At 39.5% G+C, this 22,744-nt stretch overlaps 1 protein-coding gene across 1 annotated transcript in view; it reads left to right on the top strand.

Moving 5' to 3' along the window:
* Positions 1–22,520, top strand: part of niban1a (niban apoptosis regulator 1a) — a 29,846-nt gene extending 7,326 nt beyond the window's left edge. Inside the window, exons 2-14 of the mRNA XM_004068241.5 lie at positions 10,349–10,479; positions 11,786–11,914; positions 11,989–12,103; positions 13,697–13,861; positions 14,037–14,152; positions 17,131–17,235; positions 17,333–17,495; positions 17,573–17,760; positions 17,860–18,006; positions 19,219–19,329; positions 19,797–19,904; positions 19,985–20,096; positions 20,178–22,520. Of these exons, the coding sequence (XP_004068289.1) occupies positions 10,349–10,479; positions 11,786–11,914; positions 11,989–12,103; positions 13,697–13,861; positions 14,037–14,152; positions 17,131–17,235; positions 17,333–17,495; positions 17,573–17,760; positions 17,860–18,006; positions 19,219–19,329; positions 19,797–19,904; positions 19,985–20,096; positions 20,178–21,304 (2,717 nt within the window). The 3' untranslated portion in view covers positions 21,305–22,520. The remainder of the gene's footprint in view (positions 1–10,348; positions 10,480–11,785; positions 11,915–11,988; positions 12,104–13,696; positions 13,862–14,036; positions 14,153–17,130; positions 17,236–17,332; positions 17,496–17,572; positions 17,761–17,859; positions 18,007–19,218; positions 19,330–19,796; positions 19,905–19,984; positions 20,097–20,177) is intronic.
* Positions 22,521–22,744: the final 224 nt, after the last annotated feature.

The following is a 22,744-nucleotide window of genomic DNA, read 5'->3' as shown; positions in this document are numbered from 1 at the left end:
ATTACCACACTCCTGCTTTCATTAAGCCCTTTTCCTTAAGCAGCAGTCAGAGTTGAGTCAGAGACAGAAGTTTAGACCTACTTAGACGAGTCTGACGAGTTTGCAGTGTGTGGCTCTGAAGGTATAAGACCTCCTTTTCTATGTAGCATACTACAAGTAAGAATTTGGTTAACTGATCAAGTGGAATTATGAGAATAAGGAAGTTTTTTGAATTTTTCTTTAGGTGTTGAAGGAAGTATCCATTGTCCTGTGGTGTTTACTCAAGAAGGCATGTAGCTTTTAGCAGACGAGTGTTGAATTAGCTGGAAAACTCAGAGGAAACCTCAGTCAGAAAGTTGGTGAGGATAGCATGTTCTCACATGAAAATGTGCTGCAAGTTTCTGTCTGAGCTGACATACAGTATAATGAAACTTGCAGTGGAACGACCTGCAGTTTGTCCTCTAAACACACAAAGACACCCTTGTAGATGTGTCACAGCCAGGCCCGAGTCTTTGTCCTGCAATTTTCTGCCTTGCAGCGACTTGCTTTGTGTCTTGGGTAATTCAGTGCATGATTGTTGCTTAACACTTGGAGTTAGCTTTTGTGTTTCTGACAGTGGTAAAATGTATTTTACGCTGAAGTGTGACTGTAGTGAAACTGTTTTGAATGTACTGCCCCTTGCTGTGTTTGGAAACATGAAAACAAGCACTGACATGTTGGCTCCCACTGTGCACACAAGCAGGTTGTTTTATTATTAAGATGAAGGTCCTGTTGGTATGCCCTGCACTATTTATTCATCACAGAAGAATGATGCTCGTCTAAAGTTAAGTTGTTCTGTATCTCTAAAACTGGCTTACACATGGGGCTACGTGTGAATAGCATTAATTTGCACAGTCGGACTTCACCCCTTAGAGAATGCTGCCATGCCAACATCCCAAAGTTTAGGCTCTGAATGGAGATGCAAACATTAAAAATTGCCTAAAGCTACACAACTCATACAAAAAAGTACACTGCATACTGAAAATGAAAACTTACCACTATTTTTTATTAGCTGATGAGCTATGTCACTGGCTGGCCTTTGAGCAGTGGGAGTGTAGGAAGTTCTCAGAGGTCAGGTTAAATTAGTAAAGATCTTTATTCTTCCATAGGTATTTTCCTCTGACTTGGCACCAACACATTCACAAACCAAAGAGGCGTTCGCCACTAAAAATACAGGTGGTTTAAATACTAATTAAGCATACCATCTCCTTCCTGGAGGGAGGTTTACTTTTCCTGAAATCTACAATTCATATAAAAAGGCTAAATTCTTTACTCTAAATTCCTTATATAAATTCTAAAATCCAATTCATCTTTATTACTCTAATTTAAAATATCAAGTAGAAACATTAAAACAATATTGCCCAAATACAATGACTTCCCCCCTCAGGCCTCTGAATAGATTCTCCCAGAACCTTAAATATAGCTCTGTTCCTAGGGGAAGGGTTTTGCCGGAGCACTCTGGGGAAGACAAACACAGGTGAGTACATCTTGCAGTCACACCTTGATCTAATTATAATGAAGACTATATATTCCTTTCTTCCAGGTAGCTGCCAATTCATCTACACACCACACAGGAAAAATAAAATCATGCAAACCCTAATAAACCCCCATTCAAACCTAAAGAATGTGCAATTTATTCCTGTTTTAAATGTTACTTTTTAACATGTTGTGTGCCCACGTACCATAACTTTAATAAAGTAACGAAGGAGCTCTTTGTTACAAGCTACAATGCAAGAGATTAAGTTTTCTTTGGGTGAAAATCTTGATATTGGACTAAAATTAGAGCACTAGATAAGAGGCCATATAGAAAGGCAGGTCTGTGAACCTTAAAGTAAAAGGAAAATGTTCATAGCGATGGGGAACCTGACAAAAAAAAAAAAAAAGGATGAAACCACACTATTGTTTTGAGAGCGCGAGGCACTCAGGAGCTACACACTCATAAACTTTTTATCAATGTTCATGAAAAAAAAACATTCAATGAAAATTGAGACATTTTATTAAAAAGTTATTTTTTTTTATATGAATTCATCCTGTCAGTTGTTATTGTGCAAAGCATGTGCACATTTGTCCAAAGTCATCCATAAATTTCTGGCATGAGGAAATATTTTATCAGCAGTTAAAGTCCCACTCCGATCATCTATTGATCCATTTTAAAAGCGTTCCCAGTGGTATTTTAATTCTGATTATGCCATTTTTAGCCAAAAGCGTGTCGTTTTCTAGGACATAGTTTTTTGCAGAGCGGCAGCAGTTCATAAGAAATTTGTCTCTGGTTGCCTCTGTTTATAATCCGTTAGCATGGATTAACCCCATCCCCTCTTTCCATCACCGTTTCTAAGAGCTCTGTGTTTACAGCTATCTTACTAGCTCCCAACTCCCAAGTTAAAATTACTGGTGCACCATATATGGTAAGCAATATCAGAACTATCCAGCTGTGCAGTTTTGAGCCAGATTCCAGCTCAGACGAGGTTTTCTTTACATATATGTTCTCCATCATGAGAAAAATGCCACAAGATCATGTTATAAACACCCAAAACAAAAATTTTATTGGAGTGAGTCTTTAAGATTTTTTTAAACCTTTTTTTTTACTTTGTTCATTTTCTGAGTCATACAGCTGTTTTACTGTCAGCAAACAAAACATTTTATATTATAGATCTTCTCAATTTCTCTTTTTTCTGCTTCATCTTTCTTTTGATCAACCCTTTTGCACTTACCCCCCCAATCATGCAAAGTTCTGACATCAGCATATAGTCTGTAAACTCACTAAACTTATTCCTCAAAAGAAGAACTGAGAATAAATGTTGCTTAACTTGATCAGATTGTGTTTTTTTTAATCTTCATCTCTATCCTTTCAAAATAAAAGCAGATCTGGTAGTTTAGTTCGATACTAATACGTAGGAATAAATGTTATACAACACAGCTTTTAATAGTAAAACTTGTAAAACTCATTCTCAGCTAGCAAATTAACATCTATCCTTAACAGGGTTTCTTCCCAGGAGTTTTTTAAAATCTTTTCTTGACTTAAAGTCTGCAATAAACACATTTTAGACTTCCACAGTTCATTCTGCTCTAAAGTGTCATCTGTTTTTGAAGGCAGTGGAAGTTTTGCATGGATCTACAGCCATCCACTAGTATTATATGAACAGGCTCTGCAAAGATGCATGGTGCTATACCCCTGGAAGCAGGTCAGTGCATGCAGATGCATAAGAGTCACTGAAAGGGCCCAGAGGGAAGAGGCTGATTGATGCATGTCAGCATAGTTTAAAAAGCATCTTGTTTACATTGTAGAAATGGCAAAACAAGAACATTTAAAAAAAAATCACAATCAGCACTGCAAACATGGACTCAATTAAATGATACCAAACGTAATTAATAAGCTTTATAAGTAGCACTTTGAGGAAACCTCAACTGCCGCTTTGTAATAAACTGAACAGAAAAAATAAAAATAATAACATATCGCCTACAAAATCCACTTCAGCAACAACAAACAATGCAAAATTAAAAAATTTTCTTTTGTTGTTATTTTATTGCAGCTTTTTTGCAGGCAGTCGCTGTTCGGTGCAGTTAATTCTTGTCCATAATGGCTTCAAACTGCTTTTACAGCCTTTTGTCTCCTTCACTTTATGATGCTTTTAAAGCCTGTGCTCTGCTCTTGTGCTCACAAGACCTTTCAAATCCTAGTGGGTTTTTTTTACAGAGGAGAGTTGTTTACAGAGAAAAGCAGACAGACGAAGCAAAGCTTTTGTGTGTCGGTACAACTGTTTCATAGGAGAAAAAACATTGACGGATCTCCAAATTCAAAGTTTTGATGAGGGATTTTAGCCTTGGTCAAACCAAGCTAAAATAAAAGTATTTACGTCATGTGTTGTTTAAATTTATTAAGCAAATTGTTGCTCCAGATGTTTTGCATGAAGCACAGCAGAGAGTTTGTACGAGCGAGCAGCCTGACCTCGGATGAACTCGGCGATGTTCCCCCTTTCGTTTTGGTTCCGTGTCAGGAAACAGAAAGAAAAGCGATACGAGTCAAACAGCTGGCAGACAGAGAGGGTGAGCTCCTGAAGGATCCAATAAGATGACAGAGAAACACATTTTCCTGTTTTTGGTCTGCAGCTGCAAAATCCATCAGATTGTCAGACAAAACCTGCAGATTTTATTGTGTGACTCACTGCTGCTCCAAAAAGTTTAGCCTCCAACCTGATGAATGCACAAAGCATGCAGGTCACACCACACCATGAGCAACGAATGGAGAACTGTTTACTTTCAAAGGGAGGGATCACTGCAGGACGTAACATGGCTACTTTTCACTGAGGCAGAAAAGCCGTAACCTAAAACCTTCAGGACTAAACAGAACCCAGTTCTTCGACAGAACGAGGAACTTTCTCTCAACTTTGTTTCAGAGCATTTTGAGTCATGTATCACACAGAGGTTACCATTTTCTGTTCTACCTCAACAGTTTTAAGAAGAGAAAGACAAAAAGTATATTTTTCAATTTCAACAGATGTTTGTTTTTATTTCAAAATGCTCGACTTTTGAAAAAATTATATATCAAAACACTAAATAATAGCTAAGAGTGGTTAAAAGTGGTAAAAACTACAAACAAATCCTAAAACATAAACCTTCTAGAGTAAAAAAAAACCATAACATTTTTGTACAACTATTTATTTTGTTTGAAATTTCAGGTTTTCCAATTCACTATAAAGGTGTTATACACAAAAAGGTTACTGATTTTTAAAGTTAAGATTAAATGTTTATTTTCTTCACAGTAATTCGCTCTCACCACCGTCTGGGTGGGGCTCTGCACCCCACGTTGAGGGTCAGATTTGTTGTTTTCAACAGAGGAAAATGTGTGGTTTGGTTCATTGTTGCTGGAAATTTCCATCTAATTTAATTTTTTTTTAAACATACTGACAATAATAACTTTTAATCAACAAATTTGTCGACGTCTAAACTCTTAGTTCAACACAAATCAAATAATTTGGTTTGGAATGTTGTTTTACTGGATTGTGCGGCTTCTTAATGGACCGGCCAGCATTCATTGTCAACTTGGAAAAAAAGTATTAATGGATTTAGAGGTCACAAAATGGAAACCAAGTAAACAGGAGTGGAAGCAGGATATCCACTCTGATTTGATTGTTGGCACACAGAAAGACTTCATCTGGGTCAACAGGGACATCAGAGACAGGTTTACCCTTCATGAGGGCTATTGTTCAGAACTGAGGAAAAAACAAAGAGGTCTCCTGAGATTGCAGAAAATTGACTATATGTTGAAAAAGAACAAGATTTAACCCTGAATGGCTCTGGAAGATCCTCTTAGTCCCATTTATTCAACTTTCATGAACACCAAAAAACATAAACCTTTTTTTTTCTTTTTGTTCTCCCCTCAGTGAAGTTACTCTCACTACATTTTGGAGGAAGCTCTGGCCCCAAACAGAACATAAACTGATTCCAAACCCACGTTGGGATAATTGAAAGAAGCCTGTCCCAAATCATAAAGCCATTTATTGTTTTTGCATTGACAATGTGGGTTTGTAAAATAAAAAAAGGCAATTTTTTATTCAAAAATGAACACTTGGCATTAATTAATATCTGTTGCATAGTTTCTTCTTATGTTTAGAATTTTATCAAAATAAAAAACTTCTAGAGTTTAAACCCTGGAAATTAATCTAATTGTTTAATATAATTTAAGAATAGTTAATTAATTTAAATTTAAAATGTAATTTTCTTTTAGTGCAACTTAGTCATGCTAACTTAATACATTTTTTTAACCTTATTTAAATAAATCATTTAAAGGACCTCTAACAGATAACTAGGAAGGTTTTGTTAAATGCTGGGGCGTTGTCTTGTTGAAACTGACCTATTTTCGTGCACAGACCTGAAAATGTTTTTTTTTTGGCTCTGTAAATCCTGTTTCGCCCAGACTTTGAGCATTTTCATTCAGGTTTAGGACATGCAGTAAAACATGCTGCCACTTCCCGCAGAGATAACGACGCGGCCGTAAACCTGACATAAACACTGACTGCTCGGAGGCGGCCTGTGAGGCACATCTGCACGCTCAGGCATGTCTCCAGACATCATTCAGAGGAAATTACCTGTTGTAGTTTTGGGTTTCTTGTCTAAAGCGCCATCTTTTCTCTGCTGATGTGGTTATCCAGGGTGCTAGAATCACAAAGGGAAACAAAAACCTCTTCTTGTGTGAGACTGAATCTGAGGGCATGGTTTGAAAGGAAAAAGGGAAATAGGACTCTTTTAGAAAAATGGATAGATAAGCTCACTTTAATTCAGCTTTTTAATCAACTTAACATCTTGGGTTCCACTATCAACATTATTTTAATAAAATAGAAACAAACACATTAGTGCTTTTATGATTTTTAGGTATTTTCATGTAAGAACACTAAATGTTAGCAGCATAAGCTGATAAAGACCCACTTTGAAGAGGCCCACTAAAAATAGTGTTTTTGGTATTTTTAACATGTTCTTGGGGCATTTTTTCTGAAGATGGAGTACATAAATAAAGAAAAATAATCGTTGTAGTACATTGTAGTTGTGAGGTTACAGTGGGCGGGGGCCACAAGCTCCCTACTCCGCTTGTAGATTACTAGATCCATTTGTGTCTTCAGTTTATGCTCTGCTTACCACATTTTTTTAACTGGTGATGTTAGGTTGGGGGTTGTGAAGGGCTGTAAGCTAGTGGGAGAGCTTGTAAAAAGCACTCAGTTATGGGCGATGGGAAGGGGGGGGGGGGGCTATTTTCTATGAAACAATACAGTTTTTTTTACTTTGGCTAAAAATCACATAATTATAATTAAAAGACCACTATGGAACACTTTTAAAAGAGATCAAAGGATGATTGTGACCCTGACAGGGATTCAGTTGGTTCTGAAGCCGGATTGATCTTTTACAGCCAAATAAGCCACAATGCCATTCAGAGTTTAAAGTTGTTTTTGCAGATCTATGCAAAAACCTCAAGGCAGGAGTATGAACGTAAAATCCTCTTTGGCTCAGAACAGAGTGATGATCCAGAATGAGTCGAGGCTTTCATGCAGAACCTCAGCTTGGCTTTCAGGAGCCAAAATAGATTTGAATTTAAAAAAGACTAAACATGAAAAACTCTTGAAATGTGAATCTTTTTCCAAACCATTAAGGACAAATAGAAACAGAAAAAAACAAACAAACAAACAAACAAACAGATAATTGCTTCTATCCATGGTGGATTTTGGGTGCAAATGCAAGAGCATCCATTTACATACAAAGAGTCTTTTTGATTTGTCTACAATGTATTTCCCAAAAACAGACAGTTTTAAACTAATTTCTAAGTGTTACATAATATAATTACAACTTTATTATTCATTATCAGGCCAGTTAATTCATGGTTTATTTTTCCTTCCTTGTAATTTGAATATTTAATTTTTAATTAAAAGTTCTGTGATCCGATTAGATTATCTGTTAGTTGCGGCTCATCTTTATTGCATCTCTGGTAACAAACTCAGCGTTTTTAAAAATATCCATACTTTAAGGGCTTACTATGTTAGTTTGTGGCTTGTCCTGCTGGAAGCAGCTGTGGCAGACAAGATTTTCTCCTTGCCTCTTCATTCAGTGATGTTTGACCTTAGGTTAACCCACTCAGAAGAACATTGAAAGATGAAGCCCCTTCATCAAGTGCAGAGACGTCTGTTGTTTTTCTCTTAAAAAACGTTTTTTTGGCTTTGGCAAGAGTCAAGGTCAGAGTGAAGACACTAGACATGCTGGTGTGAAATTCCATGCTGCTGTTGTGACACACACTCACTTCTTCTTTATTCAGGCTCAAAATTTCCATTTTGAAACTATCAGTTTCTGTTGCAGGATGCAGCAGTGGAGCTGTCAGTGATAATTATTATTATTTTTTTAAGTTGAAGCTGGAAAACAGCCACTGAGGGTTGAAGACGTAAAACTATTGACTGTATATGAGAACTGGAGCGAGTGAGTGTGACGAACATAGATACGAACATGTTAGAAGCAGTCGTCATGAGTAAGCAGTGATTGGTCCGAGTAGGTCTGAGTCATTTTTTCTATGGCAAACACTCTGGCCAATCAGGAGTGAGCTTGTTGGAAGTCCACTTGAAGGCAGGCTTGGGAGAACCTGTCAATCAAACTTTTCAAACATTCAACGTGAGACCGCATGCTTTTGTTGAGGCATCTGATTGGTCAGTTTAGAACTTGAATAACTTTCACTACAGAAAAAGATCTTTAAAAATAGAATTAGCAAGAAAAGATAGTATAGCAAGAATTGTTCTTCTGATAGATTGAATGACTGAGTAATAATAGCTGTTTATATCTCAACAGAAATTTATGGGACTTTGGCTCATTGGAACCAGGGCCCGAGCAAAGGATTTTAGACGGGCAGTCGGAAACCGTCAGCAAAAGCTATTTTATTTTTGTTCTTTAAACAATACGAAAATTAAGTAAAATTTTAAATGAAACCTCTACTAGATAAATACTCAGTTACTGTAGGTGAAAGTGATAAAATTCTTCTTTATTTTATGTAAACAAATTATTGTCAACATAAGTTTTTTCAAAAAGGGCAGGTGCTCAAGCACCCCTGGGCCACATGTGTGCACATACCTGCCAGGGATGATGGGTTACTTCATCCAGTTCTTATATGCAGTCAATGTGTAAAATTCTACCTTTATTTTGGTGATCAGGCTAGCTAGAGTACAGGTTTTTTAATTAATTTGGGTAAAGTTATGACTCAGTGCTGGACCTTGTGAAGTTCTTGAGCCAAACAGGGGCAGTTGGCCTTAACTGTAAAGCCTTCAGACAGAACAAGAATCTGGCGAGTCGATTAAATTTGGAAGCATCTAACTTAGACCCAAAAAACAAAGAGCCAATTGATGGGAATTAGAAGTTTACATCATTCAGTCTCTCAAAAATCATAGAAATTCTATGGTAAATGTTGGGTTAAAAAATGAATGAGAGCTGATGTAGATCCATTGGCAGGATACTGTATATTTTATCAAAGAGCTGCTGCAGGTTTGCGCTCTTAAGTGCATTTCTTTTTGCTGGGAAGTCAACCACAGCTGAATTTACCAAGTGTTTTCTCATTGTGGGGACCCATTTGATCAGACACACCCTGGTGTAATCATGGCTCTTAGAAAAGTTCATGGGCAGTTGGTCTTGGCCCAAAGATCCCTTTTCTTTGGCCTGAGTGTTGGCATGAAAATGCTTGTGACTTACATGTCTTAGAACCCAACTAATTGGGGGATTTCTGAGAAATTCCCTGAATTAGAAACTGAAAAGTTGGAAACGGGTATTTCTGATGTCGCCCATAGCATGCTCAATGCCAAAAAATGAAGAATCAAGTGGGATATTGATTGAAGTAATGACTGCTCACCTAAACAGCAATTCTAAAACTGGCAAGACAAAGTAAAGGGAGAGTTTTGTTTGATACACCCATCTGCTGCTTTTTTATTTTATTATTTAAAGAAACATGTCTTTATTAATGTTAGACACTTTCTAGCAGCCTCAGATTTAGCAAGCCTCACTAAGGGGTGCAGTTAGGATATCAGAGAGGGCAAGTCTGGGAGTTTGGGGTTTCATATCCCTCCCTCCCTCTAAAAGGCTTAGAAAACCATGCTTCCATCGTATAATTGTCTAACCATATCTTTTAAGTTTCCTGTTCAATCCTCTTCCTGACACTGCATTTACCGGGCTTGGGACAAGCACAAGCAGGACAGTGGTTTGTCCTTGTTGAAGCTGAATCTATCCTATTTGATCGTTTTTCTGTCCATCCTTATGTTTTTTTGTCCTATATTCATTCATTTGTGTGTTTTCTGTTTGTTTTTGTTTTTTGTGTGTGTTTTGTACTTTTTAGTTTGGCTTTTTGCAGGCCATCACAATGGGGGAGGGGGGGGTAATGACATTTAGGTAGGTATTGCCCCCCCCCCCCCCCCCCCCCTTGCCCATACCTATGTCCAGCCAAGCTTTCTAATGAGTTCCAAGCAGAGTCTCCTTTACGATCATGCTATTGTCATCACGCTAGCTATTCTGTCTGAATTTTAATGTGCCAGGTCAAAGGCTGCTCCTAACCAGGATATACTGTATATAATGCTAATTATTCTTTAAGCTTTAGACTGAATGGTAAGAGTTACAGAAGGGATTTCAATGATTTTTACAACAACAACTGCACTTAAACCTCTGCTTTATGCTTCAAAGAATTCAATCAATTTAGCTAATGTAGAGGTCTTATGCCTTAGGTTTCTCCCTGATGCTCTGTATGCTGTCATCAGGACCAACTTCAGAACTAAACTTTCTAGTTATGGAGATTTGACTGTTTTCTGTGTCTTGTGTGTCATGACAGATCAGGTCGAAGCTGAGCTGAGGGAGTTCAGTCCGTACTACAGGAAGCAGTTCTCTGTGGCCTGGTTCAACAAGGTGGAGGACGACCTGGAACAGAACAAGCAGAAGACCACACAGCTGCTCAAACAGAGGGTTTGTCTGACCACACCAACAAGTCTCAGCTCAGCAAATGAGGATATTCAAGTTAATGGGGTTAGATGGAGAGCACTTCCTCTGCTCTCCCAGATTAACAAACAAGAGCAGAAAAGATCAATACACAGCAAGTGATGAAAAAATAATGAATGTGCTGTAAAAGAAAAGAGGTTGCTGTTGTTGCACCCTGTCATTGCCTCAGTGCTACCTAAAATTTGAAACATAAGCACCCTGGATTTACACTAGTCCGTCTGTGATGCATCTCTGTTGCACGACCGTGAATTTGTTTACATTGTCTTCGTTGTGTCTAAGGTCCGTCCCCCCTCCATCCTGGCTCCGGGAGGAATGGTTTGTCCTGCCACCCTCGTGTCATCAACATCCAAAACTTTGCCAAATATCAGGCCCCATGCCCTCTCTTTCCTCACTGAGTCCTTGAAAAATGCATGTCTTTTTGGTCATATGATGTTATGTTTTTATACTTCCAAAATTAAACCTTTGGCGTCCATGGCGTAAATCGAGGACAATGTCATCCGCAGTGTTAACGTGCATTATCAAGTGGGCACACCACCTTAAAAAAAGTATAAAGTTTTATTTTAAAAGTACAAAGTAAATCTTAATTTTGAAATTCAGACCTACTTCCCATTTCTACATTCCAGAGAGACGGATGTCAGAGGCGATGTAAACAGTCCGAATGATTAATGAACATTCTATTTTTTTGTATCCCAGATGAACCAGTGGAAATCAGCCTTTAGTCACAACTTACGAGTGGGTATGGGCGCTCTACACTCAAAAAATGGGCAAACCTGTATGGTGCCTGGCAGGTCGTAGACCGCTAGGTGATTCCGTACTGTGAAAATGGTACATTATTTTCTGCAGACATGCTGCAGACGACAGGTCGTAGCAAAGACCTAAACAACATGCAAGGGTGAAGTAGGCATAAGTGGATCTGACTTCAATTAACCTTACAAATACTTCACGATACATTTACCACACACACGACAATCGTATGTCCCATTTTCAAGATGTCCCTTGAGGTGGTCGCAATGAACGTCATAGCAGTAGGTTTAGGGGCTGTCATCTTAGTTTTTAAAGTTAGAAGACGTTTCAACTCTTATCCAAAAGGCTTTGTCAATTCTGACTTAGCTGGTAAAAGAGCTGGTATATATATGCGCTCATGGGGGAGGAGTCAGACTGCTATCCAACCTGGATGAATGAGAGTCTTCATAGACATATTTAAAATGAATGGTTTCACAGCTCGATTTCTTCCCATTTTCATCTTTAAAGCCCAATAATTTATCTTTGCCAGGCAGCTCCTGAGGACAGTAAGGTGCTGTATGAAGACGCCATCCTTTACTTTGATGACAGCAGAAAATGGAAGGAAAGGTACGTGGTGGTGAGAGCCAACTACTCCCTGGAGTGTCACGACAGCCTGGAGGTGAGGGCCAACACAAGAAGGACCTTATTTAAAACCACAACGGAGAAACTTCATGTTGCCCATCATGTTTTTAGTCTTTTCTAAAAGGGGGTCCTCCTTGCTACAAGCTACTGCCAACAGGAGGCACCGTTCTGACCACAGAGGAGAAGTACATGGCCATGGTGGACAAATGCTTTCCTGACGACAACAGTGAGTCAAACCAATATATGAACGTTTATGAACAGGAAGCAATGCCGACAAAAGCTAACTCGCATACAATCGCAATTTTACTCACTCTGTTATCAAATCATTTTGCTGCTTGGGGAGATTTTTTGTATTATTTTGGGTCTGCTGCAGCCCTGTATTGCAAGAACCTCAGTTGCAGGGGAAATCTAAAACTTTAGTTTTGTGGATTCTTATAAAACTTACCTGTTCATCACCCCAGGGGACCAAAAAAATAATATGGTTGCTATGGAAATAAAATTAAGAGAAAAGCCACCATTAAAAAAAAAAAGGTTGGTTTTCATGATAAAAACTGGAGCTCTGACCAGGGTGCAGCAGGGGACAGTGAGGGGTGTGTAATGGCTGCTCAGCCAGTAGTGATGGGTCAGGAGGGGATGGGTAGCACCTGTTGGCCATACAACGCCATGCGCAGCTTTGATTTTTAGTTTGAAAGTTAACAAGCATCTTTAAACGTAAGAAAATAATAAAGAAGTTTAAAAAAACATTCAGCAAGTTTACACTTCTGCACATATACTTGGTTTATAAATGTTTAACAGTAATTTATCATCTTTATTCAGATTGCAATAACAGTTTGATTCACAACTATCTAGGCAATTTTTGCAGTTTTTCTTGCATTTTTAGTCATTGTCTTAGATACACAGCAATTTCTTACATTCTTTTTGACTGATTTAACTTTTAACTTGGCAGCTTTTGTGTGTTAATTTTAGTAAATGTTATGTCTTGTTTTAGGCCTTTTCATATAACTTACAGATATTTCGAGTTTAGCTGCAGCTCCTGGCCTCCTTTTCATGTGTTTTTGCAGGAAATGCAATTTTCTTTAGTTGTAGCTTGAGCTAACATTGCTCAACTGTGTGTGTTTCTTTATTTCAAATCAAAATCTGCACATTGATAGTGTGTTGGTCAGTCTAAATCAGGCTTTTTTTTGCTTAAGAACAATAGCACCTTGAAGAATCTCAAAAGACAACAAATCCCAGGTTTGTAATCTGTTCTGAAGAAGAGCAGACCCTTAATTAGACATTGAGTAGTCATGACTGACTCTCACATGCATCATGTGTGACTCTAAAAAAACGTGAAGACCGTTTGACACTATGCCTGTTCAGACATGTCAACTTTTGCTAGCAGCAGATAAACATCAGAGGCAAAAAACACGAAGAGTCAGTGTGTTGTGAGGAAATACATGTGTATGTAGGTACTCAGATGTGTTTTAAAGTTATTGAATCAACAATGGATACTATAATTTCAGTCCAGCTACAGAAAGGAACGACTTCCCAACCATTTAAGCTTTGTTTTATCCTGAGGGCAACAACTAAATGTAACATTGAACTCCCACATGACTTTTTATCCTTGTCAAATAATTCAAAAATAATCAAATAAAGTTTAATTAGTAATTTTAAATGTAAAGCTTAAATTGTTAGACCTCTTCCACATAATATTTAGGTTTTGTTTATCATATAAAATCTTTTTTATAATTTGTGTTTAAGGTGTCGTAAGGGAATGTGAGAGGCATGTATCAGTGCAGATGAGGTGATAACAAGCCTTCCTTTTTTCATTTTCATTCAGATGTGAAGGAGGATTTCGCGCCGGCTCTGTCAGGGATGCCGGGTCAGTTTCCTGTCTACCTTCGTCTCCCCTACAGGAGGGACTCGTACTTTTGCTTCAGGCAGCAGGGCAAACAAGCCACCTTCATCTCCATCCTGTCAGACTGCATCAGACACCAGAACCAAGGTAACTTCAGGCGCTCTGTCAAAATGTCCTGCGGTTGCAGGCTGTTCCTTCCCTACTCCCCTTCTGATGACAGTCTTCGTTCAAGAGCATGACCAGGAACTGAGGGTTTGATCCCTCTGTTAAATGTTGTGTCTCTGCAATGACTTTAAATATATATGTATATTTTTTTTACCAGATTTTCTGAAGAAGAAGACATGTGAAGTTCAGGCCTTCCTCAAAGCCATCCAGCTCTACAGACAGGACAAAGGCAAATACGACGTGTGGGACATGCTAATAGGAAGTGACGTCAGGGTACGTCTGAACCCGCCTTCTGTTTGAATTCTGTCTGCCATGGATTTGCCAAAATATAAAATTAACCAGGGCACCACGGTGAAGCAGTGGTTAGCACTCTCGCCTCACTGTAAGAAGGCCCTGGTTTTGAATCCCGGTTGGGACTTTTCTGTGTGGACTTTGCATGTTTTCTCCTCCCACAGTCCAAAGACATGCTACATAGGTTCATTGATTACTCCAAATTGTCCTTAGAAGTGCTTATTTGACTGATTGTGTGCCCTGCGACAGACTGGCAACCTGTCTACCATTGCCTAACAGTAGCTAGGACGGGCTCCAGCAACCCTATGATCCTGAAAGGCATCTAGTGGGTTAAGAAAATGGATGGAGGGATAAAACTACCAGCGCTCACACGTTAGCTTCATGTGGTTGAAAACAACGAAGAAGAAAAGTCTGAGCAGAAATGATGAAGAGGAGAAGATGATGAAATCTTTCACTCAACTCAACTTTTTCTTTTCCTGAGACTGAAACAGAAAGGAAACGTTTGCATACATTATAGGGCTGGTCTGAAACAAACTTCAAAAGATTTAAAAAGCTTAAAAAAATGAGCACACTTCTTGTCGGCTGTTTAAGAGCAGAGAAGCATCTGTTTGTTTTTTCCTTACCTCCATCTGCAGTCTCAGGTTCTTTCATTTGTGTGTTGTTTGTTCAGCTTCCTGCTGTGTTTTCCTCTCCAGCAGAGCGGGAATCCACCCACTTCGCCTCTTAAACTTATCCATTGTGCAGTTGTTGCTTCTCACTCACATTGTGCATTCAAATTTCAAGGAAGTGCGAGTCTACTAAAAATCTGATTCAGCTTGTGAGCCGAAGCAGTTCCTGTTGCTGTGAAAAAAACCCACACGTAAGAGCAGAGAAATGGCTGGAATCACCACAATGCTGCCAGCAGAAACAACACAAATGCTTTCAGCCGCTTTTATGAGCGGAGCAGCAGCGACGTCCATCAGCAAGTACAGCTTGTGAGGTCATGCCGCTGACAGGAAGCATGCCTGTGTTTTATGTTGCTGCATGGTTTGGTTCTGTAACTACTCCAGCAATCAAGTGCTGCAGTTACATAAACAGGAGATTAAATATCAATACAATTTTTAAAAGATCCATTAATCTCTGTCTGTTTGAAAAATGTATCACGATTGGGGGCAAAATGTTTTAGGGGCATTTAACTTTAGCTTTGAGTAAAACAGCTTTTATCATTTAGACTACTTTGTTTGGTGGAAATGTGAAGTTTTTTTTCAACTTTGGTCGTGGTGGGTGTAGACTTAATCTGGTGGCATGTGCGTTAAAATTCCTGAAGATCACTCGCACAAAAGTTGATGAGCATGTGGCGGGGTGAAATCTTTGCTTAAAGGCGCAGTAAGAAAGAAGAGTTTCAAAAAAAATCTAGTCCTTGATGTCCAGGACTGCTGCAGGACATAAAAATACAAATGAGTATTTGATAGGTAAATCATTTTCATTTAGCATTTTACAAACCTTCTTATGTTTTCCGGACTTTTCCACAGTGAGTATAGGTGTTTGCACTCTCTGCACGTCAGCTGTAGAATCCTGCAAGTACAGAAACATCGACAGCAAAGTGCAGTACGTGAGGGGAAAGCTAAAAACAGATATTGATGACTGCTGCTTGACCTACTGATGGTTATTTTCCTTCATGAACTGCCTTCTGCTGATCGTGAAGTGGCCTTCTGAGAGAGACGAGAACCTTTCTCCTGTCCTGTGTGCTCCATCAGCATGTGACAAGTCTCTATCTAGCCTGGATTCTAAATAAATAAATAAAACAAGTCCAAATTACTTTAGCATCTTTTGTACCACATTTGATCCCTGTGATTGTTCTGATGATTTCAAATGAACGTTGGAATATCGATTTTAAAATAAAGTTCCTTACAACTGGTTGAAAATTAATCAGTCAGTTTAAATAATCAATTTCTGAAATTCCCTTGGCAAAAAGTACTAAACTTGAAGTTTATTTTATTAAGTACACTTGAGTATAAGTATAGCCAGTCTGCTTCAGACCATGTACGTGTGGTGGGAAGTATACTAAATGAATATTTCTTTTGACTAAATTGGAACATTTCAAGCTTATAATATACAGATAGTATCTAAAAAGTAAACTTCAAGTATTCAAGTATTTAGTGTAGACTAAGTATACTTGTAGTTCACTTAAATAGACTACTTTTTCTAAGGGATGTTTAAAAGGGAAGATATTCCATCAGCAAAGGAAACATTCAACTTTTCCTGCTTTATTTTGATAGGGTATTATCCAATCTCACAATGCTTTACAATCCCAACAGTAAAAACAAAGACTACAATTAAATCAGAGACAATTCTGCTGACCAACTCGTCAAAATCGTTCATGCAATAACCTCATGTTACTATAGAATGCAGTTTGCTGCTGTTATAGAAACACTTTCTGCAGAAATGAACTCACTGGCCTGATTTGAAGATTCTGGACTTGTGTTTGTACGGTTTTTGATGCTTCCATGTGTATTTCGTGTTGTTCAGAATGACATGTTTACAATCTGCCTGACGTGGCTGTAAGTGGAGTCACACATTTGGAGTTTTACAATGTTGTCATATCTATCAGGTGGGGTGTCGGTTACAAAGCTCAGGTCAAGCTCTATGAATGCAAGGATCTTCCTTTTTCTCTTTCATATCAGATATTTCATCAAAACAAACAAAAAACACAAATTTAGCACCAATTGGACTTGTGTGATTTGAGATCTAGTTTGTTGACAGCAGCAAACAGTTGCTAGACTGTTTTAGATCTAAGAAGAACTTTTTTTCTCTCCATAAACTAGATTATAACAATTGCAAATAAATGTAAGCTTGGCTTGATGTTTTTTGTGTTGGGTCTTGAAAGAACATTAGTTGTGCACTTCTGCTTTATGAATACATAGATTTGAATGAAAATGAGTGTGTGATGGTAACAGATTGCATTGTGTGTCTGGGTTCAGGTGATGGCCAACCAGGTGATGGAGCAGCTGCTGCCGTCTCTGGAGAAAGATATGCTGCCTCGCCTCAAAGCCAAGAAGAGCGAGAAGAAGAGAGTTTGGTTTACTGTGAGTCCCTTTGTCTCCACAGAATGAATCAAAGCTACAAGAACATGCGTTAAACTTTATTTAGGGGGATTAAATGACCCATCCTGATCTTTCTCAGACATTGGAGGCTGCATACATTCTGGTCCAGGAGCATTTGCTGCAGAATCTGTCAGGAATGAAGGAGGAATGTCGAGTCTCGGTCCGGAAGCAGGAGGTGCTGATCCACTCTGACATGGACCAGATCCTAAACTCCAGAAAGCAGCTGGAGGAGAAAATCCGAGGTATCTACAGGTTCTGGGAGACTTGATGGTGAAGCAAAGAAGCTGGAGGATGCAGCTGATGCAGATTGTTCTTCCAGCTAAAGTTTCAGAACCAGCAGAGAAGCTGTGCTCCGAGTCCATCCAGCCATACCTGGGCTCAGCTCTGGAGGAACTGATGAAACCAATCAGCTTAGGCTTTCTAGAAGGACGGCGGCTTATGGAGACCATGATGGACCAGGTGTGTCAGATTGCCCTGGACAGCGTAGCTGATGAGCATATTAAGAAGGTGGGTTTCTCTTGAGTTTTCAAATGTGAGGAAACATGCACCTCAAAGGGTTTCTGTCTGTGAATCCAGAATGATGTTTTATTTTTATCTTCCTTACAGGCTCTGAATAACATGTCGAGACCAAACCTGGTGAACTGCTACCAGAAGATCGCCTCCCTGGAGGATGAGCTGCAGCAACTGAAGGAGAGATTTGGTTTCTCCAACGTCAAAGGGATGATACAGAGCGCTCAGATCGACCTGCAACAGGTCAGCTAGTCATTTGTGAATAGAAATGAGAACCATTGGCTGCTATAAAATCAAAAGAGGTTTTTACTTTTAAGCACATATAACCTCGCAAATCAACATTAAACCACTTTTACTTCCAAGCCATTGTTTTTACTCGCACAGAAAAATGCAGAAAAAAAAAATTAAAGCGAAGGTGGCGTTGTATGAGCTCAAATTCATGAAAAAAACCCTACTTTTTCCCAAAATGGCGGCCTTTCTGTTTGTTTCTATCTCCATTGCAACCATTTATGTTTGGGTCACCTGGGGGTGATGAGCAGGTCTGTGTACGTTTTAGAAGAATCAGCAAAAAAGGGTTTTATTATTTCCTTTGCAATGGAGGTTTTTGTTAATCACGCGACCTTGCTAATATGTTTGTATTGTATGTTATCTCTTTTCTTTCAGATTGAGCCATGAACTCATGTATAAAACAAGGACATACAAGTTTTGTGCGCTTGTTATGTCAACGCCATTCAAAATCTACAACTTCTAGTTCCTACGTTTTTCTCCAAAAAGATGCTCAAGTAATTTAAGGCGATAGAATGAAAACCCTTAGGTCAAAGGTCTACAAACCTTTGGTTGTGGTTGTAGACTTAAATTTTGTGAAGATCACCCAAAAAAATGTTTGCTTTAACCGTAGTGTGGCAAAATACGAAAATTGACAAATTTCATACTTTGCTACAAAATGGCCACCAAGCTGGAGTTCCTGTGGCCATCCCATAATAGTTTCAAAACCATCTTTGGAAATCCCAGACGGGATTTCGTTAATGGACTCTTTTGGAGTCCCATTAGACGTTTGGGTCCCATTGATATTTTTTTTTGTGACAGTTTTGCCTGCTGTGATGTCATCATTTTGCAGTTCAGGACTGCTGTGACAAAAAAAGGAAAATGCAGGTTTGGAAAAAGTTGTCAAGATTCATTAGGAAGCTTATTAATCTAAGACGATTAAAAAAACTTTGATGCAAGTAAAATGAAAATATAAAGACCTGGCATCCTCATGCCCCAACATCACACAATGGGTTCCATCACCACACTCTGCATAAGTGGGGCCCAGTCGAAGAGAAATAAAAAAGGCTTATCAAACAAGACTGTCTGAGAAAACTGATGAATTTCAAATTCTGCTTCAGTAGAAAGTCCTCAAACAATCTCAGGGATCACTGTCTTAAAGGAGTGTCTTCTGCGTCTGTCTCTATGCAGCTGATGCAGAATGCCATTTACACATTTGAGCTGCTGCTCAACAACGCCATTCAGGTACACCACAATGATGCCGGCAGCGCCATCGAAAAGGCCAAACACAGAGTCCTTAAGGTGAGTTTGTAACACTTCCAATCAGAATAGAATCTGTTCAAGTTGCAGACGGACTTGAATTCAAGTGTACAGGCAAAGATTACTGAGCTGCTAATATGGTAAACTGGGGTTCATGATAGCTGCCTTCACAAAGGGACAATCCACATAATTCTTTCCTTTTTTTGACCAAAGAATGTGTGTATGCAAGTTTTTGTATTTCCAAAAACATAGTGAATTTTTACTTTGTTAACTTTAACTTATTTTGAAGAGGATACTGTGGTCTGAAAAGAATTAGTTACTTTCATTTGAACGTTAGATTTGTGCTCTACTCTTTTCCAGAATGCTTGTCATACTAAGGTCAACCTCTGACCCCAATACACTTGTAATGACTGTTTTTCTGTCATCGTAAAAAAATTCAAAACGGTGAAAGATTGTGCAGCTATTTTATATCTGAGGTGAAATCCATCTTAACAAAAGTCTTTCTGCAGCAATTCGACTATGACAGCAGCACAGTGAGGCAGAGGATCTTCCAGGACGCTCTGGTTTCCATCACGCTGCCGTTCATCAAGAGAAACCTGGCTCCCACCTGCAAAGAAGTGAGCCTCCATTCCCTCACAAAGAGTCTGGACACCGACATAGGAGGACGTTTGAACTTTGTTTCTTTATTTGTCAACAGGAGCTTCGGGGTCTGGAACAAACCATTTACTCTGACTACACCGACTTCATCCACGTTGAGAACGTCTATGAGAAAATCCTCATGCAGATCCTGGATGCGGAGGCCTCTAAAGGTACAGATGGACGCGGCAGAGACGGCAAACCCACGCCGAGCCTTTAGTCACTTTTATCCCTTCCTGTTTTCTCTCCCGCAGTGGTGAAGGAGGCGGCCGACCTCAAGAAGCACAACCTGCTCACAGAGAGCGACCTGGCCAGGCAGTTCAGCCGCTCCAGCCTCTCTTCCACCTCCACCCTTGACAGCCCTGAACTGTCGCAGACTTCCAACAAACAGACCACGGCTCTGTCTCCTCTGGTGGCCAACGGCTTGCCTCCCAGCCCACTTAAAAAGGAGGTGCTACTCAACAATGCAGCTAAAGCTCCATCAGAGAAGTTGGAGCAAGTGGCTGCTGGTCAGGAGAAGGAGGGGGAGCCATTCACAAGAGGTGGAGGACAGGTGGAGTCTGGGAAAACTGATGAACTTCAAACTTCTGCTTCAGTAGAAAGTCCTCGAATTAAGACTCAAAACCAGAAGGCAGAGATTTCTGCTCCAACCAAAGACGCTCAAACAGCAGCTGAGCAAGAACACAGTCAAGAACCCGTTACTCTATCAGAACCTGTTGCAGCAGAACCAAAAGATGTGAGCCCTCCAGCTAAAGAACACAGATCCCTGTCTTCAGCCAGCAATGAGAAGACAAACCAAAGTGAAAGCTCGAAAGATAAGTTAGAGGCGCCACCTAGTGGAGCAGATGCTGAAAACGTTGCTCTACAACTGCAAGTGGAAAAAGCTGAGTCGGGTGCCATCTCAGACCCTAATTCTCTGGACGTGTCTGTTGGAAGCGAGTCGACCCGCTCTGATCCAGAGTCCACTGACGATGTCTCAACAGCCTCTGACACCTTGGAGGTGGCCGACCCTCCTGCAAGCTCAGACAAGGCCAAAGCTGAAGCTGAAGACTCTCCCTCCCAAGCCCCGGAGGAAGGGGTGAGCAGGGATGTGGAAGTGAAGGACAGTCAATCTATAGCAGACGTAAAAGCCTCAACGACCTCTGACCTCTCAGAGGCCACCAAGCCGCCGGCTTCCTCACATACCGAGGCCACGGTTGTAGCTGAAAACAGCATAAAAGTGGCAAGTTTGCATCAGGCGGCTGATACCACGATATCCCCAGACGACACCAAAGCGAAGGCTCTGGGCAGCGTCAAAGAGATCCGTAACCTGGTGATGGAGGTGATTGAGGTGGAGCAGCCTGTGCATCTTTACCCAAATGCATCTGCCCAGGTGGAGTGACAGATCTCCAGGGATTTACATCAGGAGAGCTTCATATAACATTTAAAAAAAAGTATGCATGAAAAAAGTAACTAATTTATACACCAGCATATACGAAGCATACGTATCCATTGCTCTGCTCTGTCACACTTTTAACAAACATTACTGCTTTCTTTTTTCCTGGATGTTCCTGACAACACAGATGAAGAACGTTGTCTTTTTTATGTTATGCCTATAAGTGGAACACTTGATTATCTCTGACGGAAGTTGATTTGAGGTTTGCAGTTGGGGATAAAGACGGGAGTTATGATGAGTGTCTGCAGAGTTGAAATAACAAACCAATTTATTATTCTGTTTGATCATTTAATCGATCCCGGCGTGAGAATTTTTTTTCATAGGCCTAAGGATGCATGAAAACCATCAGGACCTCTGGTCTTTGTTTAAATCTTGCAGCTTCAGATACACAAACAGAAACAAACCAAACCTCCCAAAATGTTTAAATGAAGATTCTGATGTAAGCTTTCAGAGAAAATCTTACAGTTCAGCCACGCCTCACTTTTCTGTCTTATAAATTTATTCTGCAGCTTTATTAAAGCATGTAAACACATAGAGGTCAATAGGTCACCCAGGAGGTCGGGAGAACGTCTAAAGCAGCCTAAAACACAGAGTTTTAAGAATTTTATCAGTAGGGGAACCTGATCGAATCCTGCTTTAAAATGACTTATGAGCAAAAAAAAAATAATAGAAACTTGGCTCATTCGGAGCTAACTGCAACTGTAATCAAATTTTTAAAGCTGAGTGTTTTAAATGCCTCTAAATTCCATTCATCCATCTCCTTAACCTGTTGTCCCTTTTAGGGTCAAGGGGTTGCTGGTGCCCGTCCCAGCTACTGTTGGGCGAAGGCAGGGTACACCCTAAACAGGTCGCAGTCTGTCGAAGGGATGCCTCTAAATTCTTTCTTTTTATATGAGCATAAAAAACTCAAAAATGAATATAGATTTTTAAGATGTCAAAGAAGAAAAATGCACAGAATTGCTGAGTTCATTACCTCCATGTCGCCTCCATGTGCCTTTCCCTCTCACAATAAAGGAATCCGACCTTCTGCGGGAGGATGCGGTTGTCGTAGCAACACCTAACTCATCTCAGAAAAGTGCTTTTTAAATTGTGAAGTTACATTGATTTATGGAAGCCTTGTGGAAATAATAAAATAAACAAATAAAATGTCTTAAAACATAAAGTCTGGTTTTAGTAAGTAAAGAAATGACTGTTTTTCTTTGCCAGTAAAACAAATAAGGATTTATTGATGGTTCGCAGCAATGTTCACATAATTGCATGCAGATGCTTTATGCATCTGTGACGGATTTGAGACTTTGAGGAAACAGACATCAACAGCATTCCGTGTTTCAGCAGGCACATCAAGGACAAGAATGAAAAGAATGCAGTAGATTATTTCTAACCTGA

The sequence above is a fragment of the Oryzias latipes genome, chromosome 4, assembly GCF_053564925.1.
Source record: "Oryzias latipes strain Hd-rR chromosome 4, Olatipes_Hd-rR_3.1".
Taxonomy (NCBI): Eukaryota; Metazoa; Chordata; class Actinopteri; order Beloniformes; family Adrianichthyidae; genus Oryzias; species Oryzias latipes.
Note: the sequence above shows the minus strand (reverse complement) of the source record. Positions and strands in the feature narration are given on the sequence as shown.